The sequence below is a fragment of the Falco cherrug genome, chromosome 9 (genome assembly GCF_023634085.1).
Source record: "Falco cherrug isolate bFalChe1 chromosome 9, bFalChe1.pri, whole genome shotgun sequence".
NCBI classification, from domain to species: Eukaryota; Metazoa; Chordata; class Aves; order Falconiformes; family Falconidae; genus Falco; species Falco cherrug.
Genome location: NC_073705.1, coordinates 38940116 through 38959768, shown reverse-complemented (window position 1 = coordinate 38959768; position 19653 = coordinate 38940116). Strand labels below are relative to the sequence as shown.

The following is a 19653-nucleotide window of genomic DNA, read 5'->3' as shown; positions in this document are numbered from 1 at the left end:
CTCCCTGATCAACATGAATTATGCCTCTTTTTTTCTTCCATGAGTCAAATATGATAGCTTTCCCTAGCCCCAGACAGGAAGCCTCCACATTAAACTAATACCATAATATTTTCTCCTTCAACCAACATTAGAGACAAGACTTAGGTAAGTACTTCTGATTTAAAATTAAATGTTTAAGTAAAACAAAAATTCATAAACTTTGAAACCAAATCTGTCTGATTTTAGTTAAGAATTACCTTACTCTTAAAAGATGGTTAGTTTCCAAAAAATTTCTCCCTTTGGCAAGAAATAAGTTTCTCTGAATTTTCAGCATTAACTATGATAATCCAAAACAATTTTCAAAAGGGCTTCCTTCTAATACACCTTTTTAATTATAAAAATGTGTTTTTTCGAATTTTGAAGTGTCAAACGGGACAATTCAGAAGACAAAATATTTCACACTTGGTTAGGAAAAAATGTTTAGTTGCTTATATAAAATTACTGTGCCCAAGCAGCAGTTCAACTGAATGAAAGCAAAGCTTTCATGGGATTGGCAGAAGAATAGCTGTAAACAACACAGACCCTGCAGGCCCCTGCACAGGGATCCAAGCTCTGAACTGAAATAGGAATGTATTCAGTAGAGTCCTCACTAGTGGTAAGTTGCCCCATTACCAGGGCACCAAGACGCTATTTAGGTTACATTTCATCTTGGCACCAGTGACAATCTGTTCACTCTTCTATTTACCTCAGAATATCCTCTAAGTGTTATTAGCAGAAATTTGCTAAGAGCTTCCTTGTGTTATTTTTACAGATATATGCCTCTCTCTTGAATCTAGTCTATGTTCCAAAATCTTTAGCTGAAGATCGTTATGTATCACTTAAGCTGCTTTCCCCCCGACCCCAATGTAACCACAGAGGCTACGGAAGGATTTATGCCATAACTGCAGCCAACAACTACAGTTCAGGTAACAGCAAGACCACATTTAATAGCATGCATCTCCTCTGCACTGCCACTACCTGCACTACAGCAGCCCTGTAAGAAAAGACTTTCATCACTTCCATCATAAGAGCCTTCTCCTTTCCAGTCCAGCTGTCACTGTGGGCAGCACTGTCCTATTAACAGACTAATTTTTCTACATGATTTTTAAACTAATGTCAAATATTTTTCTAAAAATGGTAGTTTCTCTAAATATTTTAATTTGTTCAAAATTAACTTCAACTTTGGGCATGGCTATATTAGGGTGGATGTTGCTTCAGTTTTCTGTTAGAACCTCTTTGGAACTGAGCCAGCCTTGTTATATATACATCCCTTGTCATATCCCCTTTAGCCATCACACTGACAATCAAAAACCTTCTTGTGAAATATATTGGGATGTGCTCCCAAATTGTATCATACATGACGCAGCTGTGGTGTATATTAATTGTATCACACACAATGCAGCTGTGGAGTATGAGAAATGTGTTCTACCTTTAAATCATTCTGTAAACCCTTGAAGACCTTTACAGCTTAGATAAGAGTTAATTCTTGGTACTTTTGATGGAGTTCACTGGGGTTCCTCTGTGAAAGTATGCCTTAGCCCCTCTGCACTACCATCTTCAGCACCAGGAGTAGTGCCAGATACTCAACTAAGGCTAAAGTACAGCTATGAACACCTACCAACCTTAATAAAGAGGTTTTTTTTTTTGCCTGGGAAAGCATTCATTCCATTCATTTCTAAATTCAGTGCAAATAAACATTGTACTACTTACTGGGATCACAGTGGGATTAAATGCTGTATTCTATCTGTATAAACTGCAGCAAAATGCAGAAACCCTTATTCTCGAGTTAGAGATGTGAGTGGCATGAATGAGAGGTAGTAAAATGAGCTGTATCAAGACCAATCCCTTAATAATCTCACTGAGTCAAACCTCTGCATGTAATCCCAGTGCAAACAGCTGTGCAATGCTCTGTAAAATATTCTAGGACTCAGCCCTCTACCACATAGGGTCAAACTTGAATTTAGGAAGGACCAACCTCCTGTCAAATACACCTAACTACTTCCTTAAACTTAAATTACAAATACAAGAGCATCCAATCTCACAAACATACACAACAGAGTAGAGATGCAACAGAAATTCAGTATTTAGGGGATGTACAGACTTTACTGCCCTTTCTCTGTACTGTAAGACTGCAATTTTTTAACTCGGGACAGTAAATGTTTGTAGATTTTAATCAGAACAAGCCATTCACTAGAAGTCCTTACATAAAAATTCTAGAAATGGGACCTTTTTCAGACTAGGGTCTCCAACTCCTTTTGCAACATCAATAAATGCTAACAACTTTCATGAAGAGGCAAGACTCTTCTCTGAGCTCTCTGAAAGCATGATCTTTATTTATTTGACTGAATCACTACCAATTCCCTTACCTAACTTCACCAGTTCATATATTGCACGTGATGTTTATGTACCACAGAACACCCCAGATTGGAGGGGACCTCAAAAGATCATCTGGTCCAGATCCCTCTGCAAAGCCTGCCTGGCCTCAGGCAGATCAACCAACCCAGCTTGGTGACATCTGCAAACTTACTGAGGGTGCCCTCAATCCCCTTGTCCGGATCATCAATAAAGTTACCAAACAGGACTTGTTTCACTTTATTTCAAAAACAGGACTTCTACTTTTCCAAGGCTGTAAGGTAGAACATATTTCTAAAGGCAACAACAAATGTGATTTTCAGCTGATATGCAGTCGTTCCTTTTAAGATTGCAAAACCCCTGCAGCAAACACTTTTGCTTCATGGTTAAGTTCATGATACAGTTCGTGTTACAAGACACCTTAGAAGCACTCTGAAGACAGTAAAGACTTGTTTAAGTACAAATGTGATTATTTTTCTGCTTCTCTGACATCCTGGAGATCTGAAGTTGGAATAATTAGTCAGGTTCACTAAGGACAAATGTGTTTGTATCTCTGAAATGAGTTACAGTATTTTAGTTTTTTTCCTTCTCAGCTGAAGGCGAGATACTGCACCAACCAACAAATATAATGTGGTAAATGTTGATATATATCAACATCACTGCAGGTCCAAAATTCATACTATATGCAGAAACAGTACGATATCATATTCCTTGAGCTAATGGAGAAACTCCTCTATCTCAATGCAAACCATACGCAGCTTTTTAAACACCCAGCATGCTCATCAGTGACCTGTGATACCCACTTCTCAATCTGTACTCCACCTACACCCAATATGAAGATCAGCATGCTTCTACTTGCTACTTCAGTGTTTATGCTTTTGGTATATTAGCTGTTGCTTCTAGAGTGCTAAATCAGTAATGCTGGGTGCTGTTGTAGTCGAAAATGTATTTATCTCTATGATTAAGTGGTGTACAAGGAGGTGTTGTTTCTGAGAGCTCTTTCAGTCACAGATGCTGAAAAAACAAATCAGAAAGCTGTCAGTTTTAAACTTTTTTAAATAACAGTATCTCATCAAGTACCAGATGAGCCTATATTCAAAGGGGATATATACATGTTTTTATTCCAGAAAAACTCTGGTTAGTAAAGAGCACTGAACTCCACTGTGGAAAGTGCCACAGATGAACCTCGTGGCTCTCCTGAGCAAAGGTAGGCAGCTGAGTACTAAAGGCCAGAGATCCAAAGCATTAACTATGTGCACTATGAGATTTTACTACTGTGTAGCATTTCCTGATACCAAAGGTCTTTTGTGGATTTTTTTCATTCATCTTTATTAAACGTACTGACTGTGCCAAAATACTTATGTTCTTTGACTATAAGCTCTAAGAGTTATAATTTCTCTCCACACATACCAGTACCTCCCAGCTTAAATTCTTAACTCCCATAAACACCAAGACGGCTGGAAGCAGCATACCCTTTACGTTTTTTGCCTTCTAATTTGTATCTTTTTCTCAATTTGCCTGATTAAGGTAACTTGTAGAAATCTTGTAGCTTTTGGACTTCTGCCCCTTCACCAATTTTGGATTAAATTGTCCAACGTACCTGAAAGACACTTAAGAGCACCTACTTTTAAAAGTCTAGAAGTGCTCACATTTTTTCACTGTGATTTCCATTGTAACTGCTCATCACAACAACATGGTTTACCTTGAGAAGAGGATACAAAGACCTAAAGAATGCAAAAGTCATCAGTGTACTATACACAACAGCAGCAAAATGTGCCAGCTAATGGTACCAATATGTATGTGGAAAGGAGAAAGTACACGAAATAATATTCTACGTGAGGTACAGGAAATCAGGCCTGTGGTTTCCCATGAGGTTCTAAGACTTTGAGAGCATTGCTAAAAATTATGCATCTTAGGATAAAATGGCCTTGGGCCAAAAGACCCAGGAATAGAGCTACTTCATCAAAGTATGACATTTGCCAACAATTTCTCCTTTAATTTGTAGTGTGGGAGAGAGCCCCGTTACCTTATTAGTCTCAAATCTTATTTCCAGGTTAAAGAGCACAGATTCTGCTTCAGTCAACTGACTGAGCTGGATAGAGGTACACCAGGAAGAGAAGTGCATAGGGCGTAAAATGTGTAGCCTAAATTTAAAGCATGAAAATTAAGACATATGCTCATCAATGTCAAACATCTAAACCCTGTAATTTGCAATATACATCAAAGAGCTAAGGCAGATCAGCTTTTGTTTATTATTGAGTACCAAATGCTGACAGAAAATCACCTTCACCGGTGGTCTCTTGTTTCTTTCTCTAACTGCCCCCCTACAACAGAATCCAGCCCACTGCAGATGAGTTTAATGTTGCTGCTCTCAAGATTTTATTCCATCGCTTTGTTTTTAATGACAACAAATAAAACACTCCAAAGTCCCATTTTCATTTACAAAGTGTGTCTTGTTGACTTTGTTTTCAAATGTTAAGGAAGAGCCCATATGCATATTTAACCTGGAGCAAATTTGTGTAAAAAACTATTTAAGGGATGGAAGGGCTCAATTATAACATCATCAAAAGCGGGATCCGAAATTACTGTTGCACATGAACTACTGAACTACTTACTGCAATGATTCCTGGCTGCAATTTCTGTTTCAAAGCATCTTAAGTGCTTTGATGAGTCCCTCTGGCGAGTCTGCTCTCCCTTCACCTCAGATGATCCTGTTACTCCCCCCACATAACAGCCTGAACGCTTGTGCGCATAATGTCAGCTCTCAGGGGCTCACGCGTGGCTCTGCTTCGGGCCGAGGGCTGCCTATTTCGTACGGCAGCAGAGCACCCATTAGGTACCCTGAGAAGTGTCTCCGCAGCCGCCTAGACAGATGCCACCCGGCAGTCGCTTGTAGGGCGGGGGGAAGGCCGAGCGGCGCGCCTACGGCGGCCAGAGGGGACCAAAGGGGGACCCCGCCGCGGCCACAACAGCTAGGCCCCGCTGCAAGATGGCGGCCCGACCGCCCCGCCCTGCGTCCGCCTGTCTCGGCCAAGATGGCGCCGGGGCCCCTCCCCTCGCCTAACGGCCTCTCCGCACGCGGCAGGCCGGGCGCGCGCCCAACTGCCAGCCGGCCCCGCCCCGCGCCTGCGCGCTCGGGCCGGCCGGCGCCGTGCGGTGGCGGCGCGGGACGTAAGCAGTGTGCGCCGCGGCCTGCCGCCCTGCGCGGGGGTGGGCGCGCCTGCGCACTGGGGGCGCGCTCGGTGCGGGAGGCTCCGAGGGGCTGGCGATGGCTCCGGCGAGGCGCCGCTCAGGTACCGGCGGCGGCAGCACAAGGCTCCCGGGCGGGGCGCGGAGGGCCCGGCCGCTTCCCCGGGGCAGGTCCCGGTGGCGCTTGGGGTGGGGGGGGAGCGCGGCGGACGCGGGCCCGCGCTCAGGCCCGCATTGTTGGCCGGGGGCGGCGGGAAGAGGAGGAGGAGGAGGAGGAGGGGCGGGCGACGGCGGCGGCCTCGGCGCGGCGGGGGGTGGGGAGGCGCCTGCTTCCCGCCCGCCCGTGCCGCCGCCGGGCCGGCCTGCCCCGGGCCTCGCTGCCGTGCCGTGCCCCAGCTGCTGGGCGGCGCGGCCCGGTTAGCGGCGGGTATCTCGGATTGTGCGCGCAAAGAAAAAAAACCCAACAACTAATTAAAAAAGGGGTGTGTGTGTGCAGGGCCGGCGGTGCTGGGGGTCAGAGCGGTGTCCAGGAGCGGTGGCTGCGGAGCGGGCGGCGGGCGGGGGCTGAGCCGGGGCCGGCGGCGTGCGGGGCCCCAAGCAGCAGCGCTCGCCAGCGGCGGCGTGGCCGCGGCCTCGGGAAGGAGCAACAATGAAAGGCAAAAGCTCTTCGTCCCGCAGAGCCGCCTTCCCCTTAGCCTGCCTTGGGACCTGGAAGAAATTCCGGAGTTCGATCAGCGCGACCCCATTGTTAGGAAGGGGGGGGGAGCTGGTGCCTTTAGGAAAACACATTAACTTGTCCTGCAACTTTCTGTGTTTCCCGCTTGGGATGCGTGTTGCCCACCAGGTTTAGCAGCGTAAAGATAATCCTTCAATACTTACTTTTTTTTTTTTTTAACCCAGAATTAAAATAGTCTAATGGTATATCTTTCAAAGATTGTAGCTGCGCTTTATTTTAATAGATTGCAGTTATAGAAGATAGACACCCAGGAGATTTTGCCTTTCGCCATGGCTCAGTTTGGAGGACAGAAGAATCCCCCTTGGGCTACTCAGTTTACAGCCACTGCAGTATCTCAGCCAGGTCAGTTTACATATCACTTGATGTTTGAACCCTGACATCTAGTAGATTTGGAGATTCCATAGTTGGGTATGTAGTTAAGAGTGGCACCATACTAACTTACTTAAATTCTGTTTAAATGGTTTAAATTAGGAGTTTTTCACACAACAGAGACATTAAACATCATTGCCTAATACTAGCTGTTGGGTTGTGGGGTTTGTGTTTTGTTTTACTTGGTTTTGTTGGGGTTTTTTTTAGGGGCAATAAGTAAAACCCCAGGTGAATTTTTATTGATTCTCTTGGTCAGTAAACAACATATCAAGTTACTCCTATCCAAAGATGTGCAAATCAAATTACCTTTTATCAAATTGTGTTGCTCTAGATTAAATAATAACAGCACTAGTAAGGCATTACAGATTTTTTAAATGCTGCCCGAGTTTCTTTCCCAGGGCAGCCTGAATCAATGTTTACAAAGTATTTTGTCCGTATTAATATATTGGACATACTTCACATAATGCACAGGTCTCTGGAATTTGTTGCTTGGGTGGAGAGGGGGTATATATGTATTTTTTTAATGCCAAGTTAGAACTCAAGGATCCCTATAACCAAAGCCCTCATAATGATAGAGGGTTTCCTTTGATTTAGATAAGAAGCCTTTAATTTCAGGCTTGTGTATTTGAAAACCTAGCTGGCTAGATTTTCATGTTCCACATTGGTTTATAGCATAAAAGATTTGAGCCAAGAATGTGAAGCTTCCTGCACGGTGAATCTTGGTGCTTGCATTTCGGGTTCTGGGATGCCTTTTTTCTCTCCTTGAATACAAAGTGTTTCCTAAATATTCTAGTTTCATTGTCTGATGTGAAAAGGCTTCAATAAAGCTGTGGTACTTTGAGAATTCAGGATGTCAGAAGGTGAGCACAGGCAGTAACCTTGTTGAAGAAATGTCTTTCCAAAGAGTTGTATGTTTTTTGCAGTTGTCCTTCGCATCTTGTTCTAGTTTGTTTTGAAGTTGAATGCCATACTGCCTTTGTCAGTGCTTTTATGTCTGGGAGTTTAGCAAAAGTTAGGAATGTCTGCCATTCTTCGGAGGTGTGTGTCTGAGGCAGGGAAGAGAACAGATCTTTCTTCTGACTCAGTTTTCTTTCCCAAAATTACTCCTCCATCTCCAGTTTTTCCTTTGGGTGCTGGTCCAATCTGAGTGTATCTTCAGGGAACTGCCACACCACCTGCCACGTGTTTCACAGTACTCTGTCGCGGTGTGCCTTTTCCTTTTCCTCCATGCCCATTCAGTCCCACTTTCTAGCTGAACTGTTGCTGTACCTAACCAGCTGCCTGCAAGCGGTTTTTCACCGTTTCCCTGAACAGCTCACACTTCCCTTATCTAAATGGCACTACTCTCCTTTTGTAAGAAACTGTTTAACAGCTGGAAAGGGTCGGTATTGGGAACATGGAAGAGGCAAACTTTGCTTTTGGTTCTTGTGTCTGACTGGGTGATACCGAGTGATCAAAGGATGGCAGCATCTGGGCGGGACTAGTCTTGATACGTTGGTTGATGTGATAGCTAATGCATCAAAAATGCTGGTGGAAGACTTGAGGGTCAGCTCCATGTTGTTTCAGAGGGAAGGCTGCAGAAAACCTGTGGAAGGGGAGGAGCTGGCAGCCATCTTAGACCTTGCTGAGCTGGGACCAGAAGGGGGCCCTGGAGAAGAGGGGAATGGAGCAAGGGACTAGAAGCACACACCAGCTTACCCATTTTCTTATTCCTAGGACTGCTTGTGGTCAGCCCGCTTCTGGGCCTCCTTAAATGAAGTGCAAAATTTAATTGGGATAGGGCTGGTCAGCATCAGTTGCTGTGATAGATTTTTCACCTGCTCATTGAGGACAGGATCTCCAGGGATTTTTAGCTCTTCATCTAATTCAGGAACACCTGACTCAAACGTGAGAGCCCTTAAAGACAACATTTGGTTGCACTTTTGCCGCCTTCCTGTGCTAGTTCCACCTTCTTTCGCGTTCCTAGCAGCCCTGTTCACACTGTAATATCTTCTCTCCGGTATCACTTGAAGGCATTTAGGCTCTTGTATCCTGTGCAGCTCTTTTCCTGTTGCTACTGCAGTACACAGTGACTGTGTCCTTTATTCCCTCCCTGTCTGTACTACTAAATCCCGTCCCTGGGATTCTACTGCCCAGCCCCTGTTTTAGTATCCATGTATATACTTGTTCCTCTGCTTTTTTTATTGACAGTACTGATTTATGATTTATAAGATATACACTTCTTGCAAAGTATGCAGTTTGCAGCATGCTGGCACTGCTGAGAGCTGAAGAACAGCGCTTACTGTTGGACTACAGCTAAGTAGTCACCTTTCATGCACCTTTCAACACACAGTTATGACTGTCCAGCTAGGTTGCTTGCCTGATGGAGAGATGCTGTCAGTGCTCAGGCATGCTGACTAGCATATGCTACTGACCTGCAGCTGTGCTCAAGAAGTTGTGCAGATTGGCTTACCCTTGTGAATCTCAGTGTTCATAAACTGATTTTACATTTACCAAATTTTTATATATTTTCAGATTAGCCAAAGGTGTTACGTGTATTTATGCATGCCAGCTGTTTTTATCTGTGTCATATTCCTTCTGCGAAGCATTGAGTTGCTTGAGTATTGGGGAAAGAGACCTTGATTTTTATAACACAAGCAACATGATATAAACTTTTTCATAAGCTGTTGTCAGAAGTGGTGAGTGATGGTGTTATGAACCAGTTTGATAATTGCAAAAAAGATAATTTCAGAGTTGGGAGTTTTGGTGGTGTGTTGGGTTTTTTTTGTATTGCTGACTTGCATGCTGTCCTGGTGAAGAGGTAACTATGAGTTAAGGCCCTTAATTGTTAAGGAGTGACGCTCTAAGGTAGTTGTAGAGTGACATGCCATGTAATGAAGAGTTCCTGGGATCCCTTTGGAATAGCTTAGTAATTACTGTCTGTGCCTGTGGTATTAGAAGATAGATGGGCAATTCCAGGTGCCAGCAAAGATGTACATGTGAAGAGAGACTCCTGCTTGTAACACAGGGAAATTGTTTCTTTATTCCTTGTCTGTGGTTTTGTGCATCATATGGCCAAAACCAGAATAAAGTCCCTGCTATGCTGTTAAAATGTTGTTAAAGCATAAATTAAATCATGCCTACTACAGAAAATTAAAGTTTAAAAAATTAAAAATTACAACATTCCTGGATAGCACAGATTGCTTTTTGCCAGTACTTCTTAGACTTTTAACTTACATAATGATGTGCAAATTCCTGAAACACCTGCAAAGGAAAATTCTCTAATATTCCCTTAGCTATTATTTTTTGACATGTCTTTGCTGTATTTGTGTGACAGTGCTTGGCATACACTGTTTTCAGGGTTATTATTTCTGGTTGCACAGTGAAGCCTGTTTTCATAGACCTGTAGTCAAGGGGAAGTCCTAGCTATGCTGCGTTCTGGCTGATCGGTGTCATCTTTGCTACAGCAAAACTTCATTGCATTAGAGCGAAGAGCAGTGCACCAACTGATGAGAGCAAAAGTGCCAGAAGCTCAGTATCTGTTATTGCTGGCGTCCCCTATGAGGTGACTAAAGAAAAGTGTAACAATGGGATGAGCATGCAGCGGAACTCAGAGCCTCTAAGAAATATTAGCTGGTGCACAATTTGCTGGCTTGCTATAAACGGATGTCCTCTGATAAATATACCGAGCCTAGTTTCTGTTGTGTACTGGTAACAAGGAATTTTCTCTGGAGTAGATTGTACGGCGTTTGCGTTGCAAGTGTGTTAAGCTTGAAGAAACTTAAAAGAATAAGGACTCAAACTCACAATTTGTGACAACCGTGAAAAGTATCCAAAGCCCTGGATAGGGTACTGTTTTACTGTAATCCTAATACATCTACATCATTTACCAAAGAGACATACGTAGCTACATACTTTGTTTCCCTGTCTTAAAAGGTCTCTGGAATTTAGAAGCAGCAAGAGGGACTACTAATTACCATCTTTGCATTTGTTACAGCAGAGATTTGTTACCTAAAAAGATACTTGAGCTTCAGCCCAGAACTCCCAGTTTCTATCCAAGCCCTGTCGGATGGTTGTGCCATGCAGTGTTTGGTGCGAATGGAGGTTTTTCAGTCTGCATTTGAAGGAAGACATCTCCATCGCTGTACTTACTGAGATAATTAGAAATCCTAAGAAGCTGTTGTTTGTTGCTGCAGATGCCTGTTGTCAGTTGTAATAATATGGCAGTCAGATGTCCATTCTGACACTCAGTCTGTGATGCGTTCTCTGTCTCTTTTATTTTTTTGTGTTTCTTTCCCTCTTTTTCCCTTTTTTTTTTGTTTTGTTTTAAACTAATGCAAACACAGTTGCCTCTTTTTTAATTGGAGCCTGTTCGACTGAGTACATAGATGAAAGGTAGTCAAATTAAACTCCTGGAATACTTCAGGGCAAATTGGTAGGAACAAGATACAGCTTTGAAAAACTTGTTGCTACAGGTGTTATCCTTTGAGGGGATCTCAGCAGTGTTTTGTCTTTGCCCTTTGTTAGTAAGTTGATCTGTAGTTATAGATGACATGATACCCGATTTAATACTAAATACTCCTAATGTGACAGTAGAGGTGGCAAAAAAATACTTTTTTTTCTTAATGGACAAATTGAGATAAGAGTCTTAGGGTGGGCCGAGAGTTGTTTTAGATAATTATGGGTTTTGCTGGAGGGGAAGTTGTCATAATGGAAACTGAAGAGTGGTGTAACCCCAAGATCTGGTTTTGGGAGCAAGCATGTTAATTTTTTTGTGAGTATCCTTGGTACAAAAAGTAGGACAGAACTTGTGAAACTTGCTTGATGACGCTTCCCAGCTCCGTTCCTGTGTGTTAGAACATCAGAATAGAACTTTAGACTGATTGACAATAGCTAGTGTAGCCAAACGGATTCAAAGGGAATAGCATGAAGTGAATTTCTGCAGTGAGCAGAAATTCCTATTAGCATGTGGAAGTAAGAGGAGGATTAATGCATTGGTGGTTTGCCTTGAGTGAGCCAGCAAATGCAGCCACGAAAAATGGAAGTTGTCCCAGGATGCAACAGCAAAGCACTTTCATTAGATTTAAAGGTCTGTTTCAGGTGTGTTATGTGAGGCTCCGGGTGAAAATGTCCTTCTGGATCATCAAAAATGCACATTCAGTTGGAGCTGATGTGATAAGCAGGAGGCAAGAGGATCAAGGGAATGGAGGGTCTGTCATGGGAGAAGCCTCAGATTTGGCTTGCTTGTCTTCTAAAGAAACCTGAATGTTGGCCTTTTCTAGAGAAAACAGTCATGTAATACTGGAAATAATATAATTTTGCTGTACTATAGAATGCTTGATTTCACTGTTAAAATAGTATTATTTCCTGGAATGCTTCTGTGACAATATTTAGTACAGGTCATAGTGATGGTGATTGTCACGGTTGCTTATATATTTCTTCCATGTTTCATTCCAAAATTTTAAGACGGTCAGTGCCATCAACTTGTTGTCTGAATATCATACTCTGCTGGAAAGAACAGCATGGTAGAGAGGATTACTGTACTGAGGATCTGTTGAGTTGGTTACAGCGTTTTTGGGTATTCTGTGGTGATGGTCACCGGCTACAAGCAATCTCTCACTGCATTTCTGGGTCAGGAATGAAAGCTTCATTTTGGGTCAGTAAGAATACTGTGGAGCACAAACTCTGCAGGAAGAGTGTACAGTAAATCTGGTTTTCATTTCATTGTGTCTTTAATGGCTTTGGAAGAGAAAGGAACTCTGTTGTTCAACTTGAATGTTCTTCAGTTCTGAAGGTGGCTGGCTGACCTGTTTTTGCTGGCAATATGTTTCCCTGCTGAGTCTCTCTTTGGTTTTATTTAAACATGTGGACTAGACTGATAGCTTGATGAAGTGATATTTAATCATGCAGCTGCAGATAACTTTTTTAAAAACTTCTGCCAAAGAGGGAGCAGGTTTCCAGATAGGTTTGCAGCTCTTCAGTCAGATTCGCGTTGTGCAAGGCTATTTGTCCCTGAAGGTTCCATCAGTAAGGCTTAAGCATACCTTGTTCAGAAGTATCACATGCATGCAAAATGTAGCGTGTGGATAGCAGGTCTTCATGATTTGCTTAATCTTTGGCAGTGAATTAAAAGCTGATGTGACAATAACATAAACTAACGTTTCCTTCCAGTTTGAGTCTGGGCAGCACAAAGCCTTCCTAGTAGGAACTGGAGAGAGCTTGACTTTGTCCTTTTATACGTGGGGATCAATTAAACTCCCTGTTATAAGGCTATTCCTTCTCTACCAGCCCCCACATCTATACAATCGAGCTCACCCTGGGACAAAGACAGCACTGAGTGAAGTGAAGCCTTGTGCATTTTCAGAGGACATGTTTCGTAGCTGCTATTACAGTAAAGATTTCTCTTGCCCTCAGACAGAATGAAATGTATTAAGACAGAACGAAATGTATTAATTGATTTACAAAATAGAGAACAGTCTTCATCCAGCTCATCCAAAATCTGAAATACGTTCAAGAAAGAATACAGTGTGTGTGTGTTGGGGGTGGGTGCAGATGGAGCTGACAACTGCTAGAGCTGTAAAATCACAAGCAGCTTAAGAGAAGGAAATTAAGCTGTCTCTGTGTTTCTGCTGTATTGTACTATTTGTAAATGAATTTGGAAGAGGAGCTAGTGAGGTGTGATCCTTTATCTTGAATTTTGGAATTGGATTTATCTACTTCATGAGCTTGACTTGGGAGTGAAGCACCACAGTACTGCGTCTAGTATAACACTCGGAAACCTCAGCTGCTTAAAGTTGCTCAGTGCTTACGCTGTGTGTTCTCTTTTCAGCTGCTCTTGGTGTACAGCAGCCATCGCTGCTTGGAGCCTCTCCTACAATATACACCCAGCAGACGGCATTGGCAGCGGCAGGCCTAACTACACAAACACCAACGAACTATCAGCTAACTCAGACAGCTGCTTTACAGCAGCAAGCTGCAGCTGCAGCAGCTGCGTTACAGCAGGTAAAGAAAAAGGAGCGTTTGCTGTTGACTATTAACTTTAACAATATGAAACAGTGGCTTTGTAAAGCTAAAGTATCCAGAAGAAAAGCAGGGTGGAAAGTGGTGAACATTTCAGTATAAACCTGTTAAAAAAAACAGTGGGATTTTAGGTCTGCAGCTATCAATAGTTGTGTTAACCTGTGAAGGTGGGAATTTTGCCTATGGAGGTGCTGACCTTTAGCTATGGAAAGCCTTTTTGGAAAAGGAGTTTTGCTGCACCTAAACTGAGAATCTAAAGTTCCCAGCATTTTCTATCACTCTATGTATCCTTAATAGCATTTTGCATGATTCTATACTGTGCCCTAGATACTGTATGAGTGTCAGGCTTAAGAAAAATTGCTGATTTTAGCTAGAAGTGTGTCACAGTCCACTCTAAAGGCTAAGAATAATTGTTACGAAAGTAAAATATGGTGATACTATTAGTTATGTTTTGCATTAGAATTGTTAAATGTGAATAGTTTCTATCTAAAACTTGCTTAGCAGAAAACTTGTATTTGGTATTATTGGGGTAATAATACTTCCTGTTTATGAGATATTTTGCTCTTATCTGTTTCAGCAATATTCACAACCTCAGCAGACTCTCTATAGTGTACAGCAACAGGTTTGTCTGATTCTTACTGTGTACATCACAAATAACTTTAAAAATAATGTTGGTTGTGTGTCTTGTAGGATTTGTTTCTCAATTCATCCTCATATGGGAGGTTAAAGGACCTACGTATATTTTTTTGTAGTGAAAGAGAGCTTGAAGTTCATAAACTTGGAGAGATGTAATCAGAATGGAAACCTACCTACCTTCATGCAAAAAGGAAATTTAAAAATACGTACTATTCCATGTGTACACGATTCCTGCTAAACTCTGCTCTAAACAGGGCCGTGTATTTTAACTGCTGGAAAGATGCTGTCCAAAAAAATTCCCTCAAGTTTTTTTTTATGGTCTTTGAATTTAACAGGATTTTGAAAAAGAATAAAAGGACATGGAAATTACAGGCCTAAGCTTCTCCAGCTGCCAAAATTTTTTTTGGTATTGGTATTAATTTTCAGTTACAAAACCCTCAGCATTTCTGCTTACTGAATAAATCTGGATTATACAATCTTAAAATTGACCACATGAGTGCAATTTTATGCATATGCAAACTACTGAAATGACCAAACCCCAAAGGACTATTAACTGACTCAGATTAAGCAAAAACTCTTACTTGTAAAGAGGAGGTAAAATTGTACAATTTCCTTAAGCATATAAAATTAATTTATAACTTTATTTATTTTAAGTTGCAGCAACCTCAGCAGACCCTTTTAACTCAGGTTAGTTTGGTTTTATTGTTTGGTCTTCATTCCCAAACACAGATAATTTAAGAGTGCAAATTTGTGACGTCTTGGGTAGTTTAATCTGTAAAATGAACTAATATGAATGGACAATTTATTGCTAGAGGTTTATTTTATCCAGATGTTAAAATATGCATAGCCTTGGTTTAAAAATTAATAGCAACCACTTTTCCTTAATTTTGAAGGGAATGTGTGTTGATTACATAATAATTTTTTTTCGTTTGAACTTCAAGTGTTCAGTTGTTTGCAGTAACAACCTGGGAAAATCCTTCTCGCCTTTGAGAAGGAATTTAACTTTGTGTTAATAGTATGCAGTATGTCTGTAGAGAGGTTTAAAAAGAACCTTGCTGAACTTGACAGGTTTAAAACATGCAACCATTTAATACACTATAAATTGCTCTAGTTCCATTTTCACTTAACCTTTTAAACATGTTTTAAAATACAAAGGTAAAAATAGGTTACTTAGTTTCTTTATCTTACTATGTTCTGCTTTTGTAAGAAGGCAAGCACATAAATTGTTGAGTTAGGGAAGGTTGAGTTAGGAAAGTTAGCCTTAACCTTTACTGACTTCTAACTACAGTTGGGATATAAATGGAGAAAAATCTCTTTAAGCGTGTATTCCTAGCAAAATTAGGGCTTTTGTCCTCTTCAGGCCCGCTGTACGGGTTACCTGCGAGCAATAACACAGTCATCTTTTTTGTGTTTTTTCTAGACATTGTGCATATTTTGAGGAAGTTGACTTTTTTAAAAGAAAAGGATAAACAAAGCCAGTCTTCATTCAAAGTAGAAAAAAAGCCATCTAAAAAATCCAAACCAAAAAACCTTCCATGTTCTGAAAATCCCTGTTCAGAATTGCTTTAGAGATATTTTAAACTCCCGTCTACATGGGTAAAGGAACTGTTCCTTGTTGTAGGTATTTCAGCTGGTTATAAGATTTATAGTTTGCTTTATTTTGCTTACAGCCAGCTGTTGCACTACCTACCAGTCTTAGCCTGTCTACTCCTCAGCCGGCAGCCCAGATAACTGTTTCTTATCCAGCCCCCCGGTCAAGTCAACAGCAAACCCAACCACAAAAGCAGCGTGTCTTCACTGGGGTAGTTACTAAACTACATGATACATTTGGTTTTGTGGATGAAGATGTCTTTTTTCAGCTTAGGTAAGATGTAAATACCTGCCTGCAGATGTATTCTGTGATACCCTCACTAAATAAAAGTTTTAGATTACTGTGTTTTAACTCTGTGACTCCATTGATAGTGCCTGCAGTTAGTATGTTGTTTCCTGTCAACACTGGAATTCACATAGTCAAGTTAAGTTAATAAACACTAGATCTGCATTCCTTTATGTGAGCTTTTGAATTTTCTTAATGCAAAACCCAAGCCTGGGAGACTGAGAAGATTATTAAGCTCCTTCTAATAGGAAATAGCAGAATTTGTGGGTGATTAAATGTGTTCTAACTTGCTGTCTGCTTGTCCTGACTCAGTACTGTTCAGGGAACTTCTGCTTTTGGGCCAAAGACTGTGCATACTCCATGCTGAAGCAGATAGTACTTTAACTGATTTGGGGTGTAGATGCTCTTTTTACAAGCTTTTTTAATGAACTTTGTTTTCTCCCAGCTTTATATGTAACTTGCAAATATAAAACTAGTTAAATAAGACTCTCACAATACTTTTTTTGTATTGTTTGCAGTGCTGTTAAAGGAAAGACACCTCAGGTGGGTGACAGAGTTTTGGTAGAAGCTACTTACAATCCTAATATGCCATTCAAATGGAATGCACAGAGGATCCAGACACTTCCAAATCAGGTATATGGGGTTACCCAGTCTAACTGGCACTGACTGCTTCTGGGTTTAAGCTCACTCACAACTCATTTTTCTCTTCTGCTGTTAGAACCAGACACAAGCTCAGCCGTTACTGAAGACACCTCCAGCGGTTCTTCAGCCCATTGCACAGCAGACTGCATTCAGTGTTCAGGCACAGCCACAGCCACAGTCCTTGTTGCAGGCACAGATATCGGCAGCTTCAATCACACCTTTGCTTCAGACACAGCCTCAGCCGTTACTGCAGCAGCCGCAGCAGAAAGGTGCTCCTTCAGTGCACAGTCTGTCATGGTCGTTCTGGTGCTTAGTGTGGGGTGGTATTTTTTTGTGAGTCAGAAGGCTGAAGTAAAAGTTGAAATAATATGGCAAGGACCCTATAGAATTTTATTTTTGGACGTGCATCTTCCTGCAGCTGTATGCCAGGCACTAGCTCAAGAATCACCTGGTCAGTGAAATTCCCATGGGCTCCTGTTTGTATTAAGATTTCATAATCTGAAAGCAAATTCAATGTAATTTTTATTCTCACACATTCACAGACAGGTTGGGGAGTTGAACTATTAATGGCAGTGTAGTTCTTCAGCATCTTCTGGAGTGTTCAACACGATTGGGTTTCACACAGTTGCATTGTTAAAACTAGTATTCTATATTGGCATTTTATTTATTCCAGTTAGTCAGGTTGGCACTTGAGAGAAGAAAAACTGCCGAACATGGCAAATCTCAAACAATGATGGTTGTTGACTTGAACTTTTGAGTGGCTGAAGAATCAGTAATAGGATTGATAACGAAGATAAAATTAAGACTTCTTACCCACAGTAAAAGCAAGAGAGAAGTTCTTAAGCTATCACATGAGCAGAACTCTTGGATGAATGCTTATCACAATCTAATTAGTCCTAGTTGTTTGTTGGTGTTAGTAATGTTTGCTCCATTTACAGTCGGTTGGTTGAATGTCTTGAGACAGCAAAAGTATGTGCTGGGGGATCAGTGCAGTGGTAGAATAAAATTATTTCAGAATGATTTTTCAGGAGGCTGTTTTTATCTATGAATAGCCTCAAAAATAAGTTTCAGATTTTCTTTAGTTCCATAGTATACCTATCTTAAATTATTTTTCCAAGAGAAGGCTTAGCTGTTTACTGTGATAGGTTCCATACACTTGGATTACATCAGCTTCTGTCTTGAGAAGATGCTTCTAAAACAGTTCTGCTTACTGGAGTCTGTTTGCATCTGCGAAGAAAAGCATAGGTGTCTTGATTTTCTTGGGATGGGTGTTATTAATAAACAGATTTGACTCGAGATATTCAGAAAACATGCACAAGTGAAACAACTGTAAAGCAGCAATGTTTGTAAAGTGGAGATAGTTGCCCCCTATTATGTATTGATCTTACAAATATTTTTCAGGTGGCTTGTTACAGCCCCCTGTTCGTCTAGTTTCACAGCCTCAGCCAGCTCGAAGATTAGACCCACCATCCAGATTTTCTGGGAGGAATGACAGAGGAGGAGACCCTATGCCAAACCGAAAAGATGACAGGAGGTATGTTGTAGAAGACTAGACTATAATCAAAGCGTTCTGTAAAGACCTGTCTTCAAACAGAGCTGAGCTTCTTGCTCCAGAGTCGGTCAGTGATATGCACAAGTGCCTTTACCACTAGATGTTGGCGAAGAGTTCTTGTCTATCTGAAATGAAGGAATTGTATAATCGGTCTCTGGTAAAGAGACAGCGCACTGAAACTATGAGGAACTTCCTCATCTTCTTTTTGTGAGTCAACTCTGACAGGTCTAGCTTCTTTTGTGCTAGAAACCATTTTGTGTTATCAGCATTCAAAAATATTTGTATGTATTTTTTAAGTCGTGAAAGAGAACGAGAGAGACGTAGGTCCCGGGAAAGATCACCCCAGAGAAAACGCTCCAGAGAGAGATCACCTAGACGAGAGAGGGAGAGGTCACCTCGGAGACCGCGACGTGTTGTTCCTCGTTACACGGTTCAGTTTTCCAAGTTTTCATTGGACTGGTACGTCTGTAGTGCCAGATGATTACCTGTGTATCACTTTAATTGTGGGTACAGATTACTGTGAGCTGTGTCAACACGTGTGTGTAGTGAGTGTTAAATGATGATCTTAAATCTAAAGAATGATCAAATATGTAATGGCTGAGAACCTTGTACGTTAAACTTTTACTAGGTTCTTTGTTATGTTTGAATGCTACTGCACAATACCTTTATAACCCTGTTTAATAAATATTCTCTAATATACAGGCACCTTAATTGGAAGAGTGTTTAGTAGTTACTTGTGTTTAAACTTTGATCCATGACGCTTTTAACTGAAATACATTGCTCTTTACATTTTATATCTCTATTATTAAATAGACAATGGTTATATTTCCAGTTAATATCTTGTAATTATGTGCTTTATTAATCGTTCTTTTATTGCTGTATCTTTCAAATACTGTTGTTTATTTCAGCCGTAGCTGTGATATGATGGAGCTGAGGAGGCGTTACCAGAACTTGTATATCCCAAGTGATTTCTTTGATGCTCAGTTTACTTGGGTGGATGCTTTTCCTATGTCTAGACCGTTTCAGCTGGGGAACTACTGTAATTTCTACGTAATGCATAGAGAAGTAGATCCTATAGATAAAAATGCTGCGGTCCTTGATCCACCTGATGCTGATCATCTGTACAGTGCAAAGGTTTGTATAGGTTTCCAGTATTATGACTATTCATTAGAAAATTTTTTTACTTATAGGGTGAAAAAGTGATTATAACTGAACTGAAAATACAGTGCAGTGATTTGAGCAAAATACAGCATTTTAAACTTTTCTGTGAAGAGCTAGTATGTA

The 19653-nt window shown here is 41.3% G+C and overlaps 1 protein-coding gene across 5 annotated transcripts in view; it reads left to right on the top strand.

Annotated features, from left to right (window-relative positions):
- Positions 1 to 5535: 5535 nt before the first annotated feature.
- The window catches only part of CCAR1 (cell division cycle and apoptosis regulator 1), a 31571-nt gene continuing 17453 nt past the window's right edge, over positions 5536 to 19653 (top strand). For 2 of the 5 annotated variants that reach the window (XM_055719971.1, XM_055719967.1), the window contains exons 1-11: positions 5536 to 5663; positions 6519 to 6637; positions 13473 to 13645; positions 14241 to 14285; positions 14954 to 14986; positions 15970 to 16163; positions 16694 to 16808; positions 16894 to 17086; positions 18219 to 18351; positions 18667 to 18828; positions 19278 to 19503. In XM_055719971.1, coding sequence (XP_055575946.1) covers positions 6565 to 6637; positions 13473 to 13645; positions 14241 to 14285; positions 14954 to 14986; positions 15970 to 16163; positions 16694 to 16808; positions 16894 to 17086; positions 18219 to 18351; positions 18667 to 18828; positions 19278 to 19503 — 1347 coding nt within the window. In that variant the 5' untranslated portion in view covers positions 5536 to 5663; positions 6519 to 6564. The remainder of the gene's footprint in view (positions 5664 to 6518; positions 6638 to 13472; positions 13646 to 14240; positions 14286 to 14953; positions 14987 to 15969; positions 16164 to 16693; positions 16809 to 16893; positions 17087 to 18218; positions 18352 to 18666; positions 18829 to 19277; positions 19504 to 19653) is intronic. The other 3 variants (XM_055719969.1, XM_055719970.1, XM_055719972.1) reach the window with 3 other exon arrangements.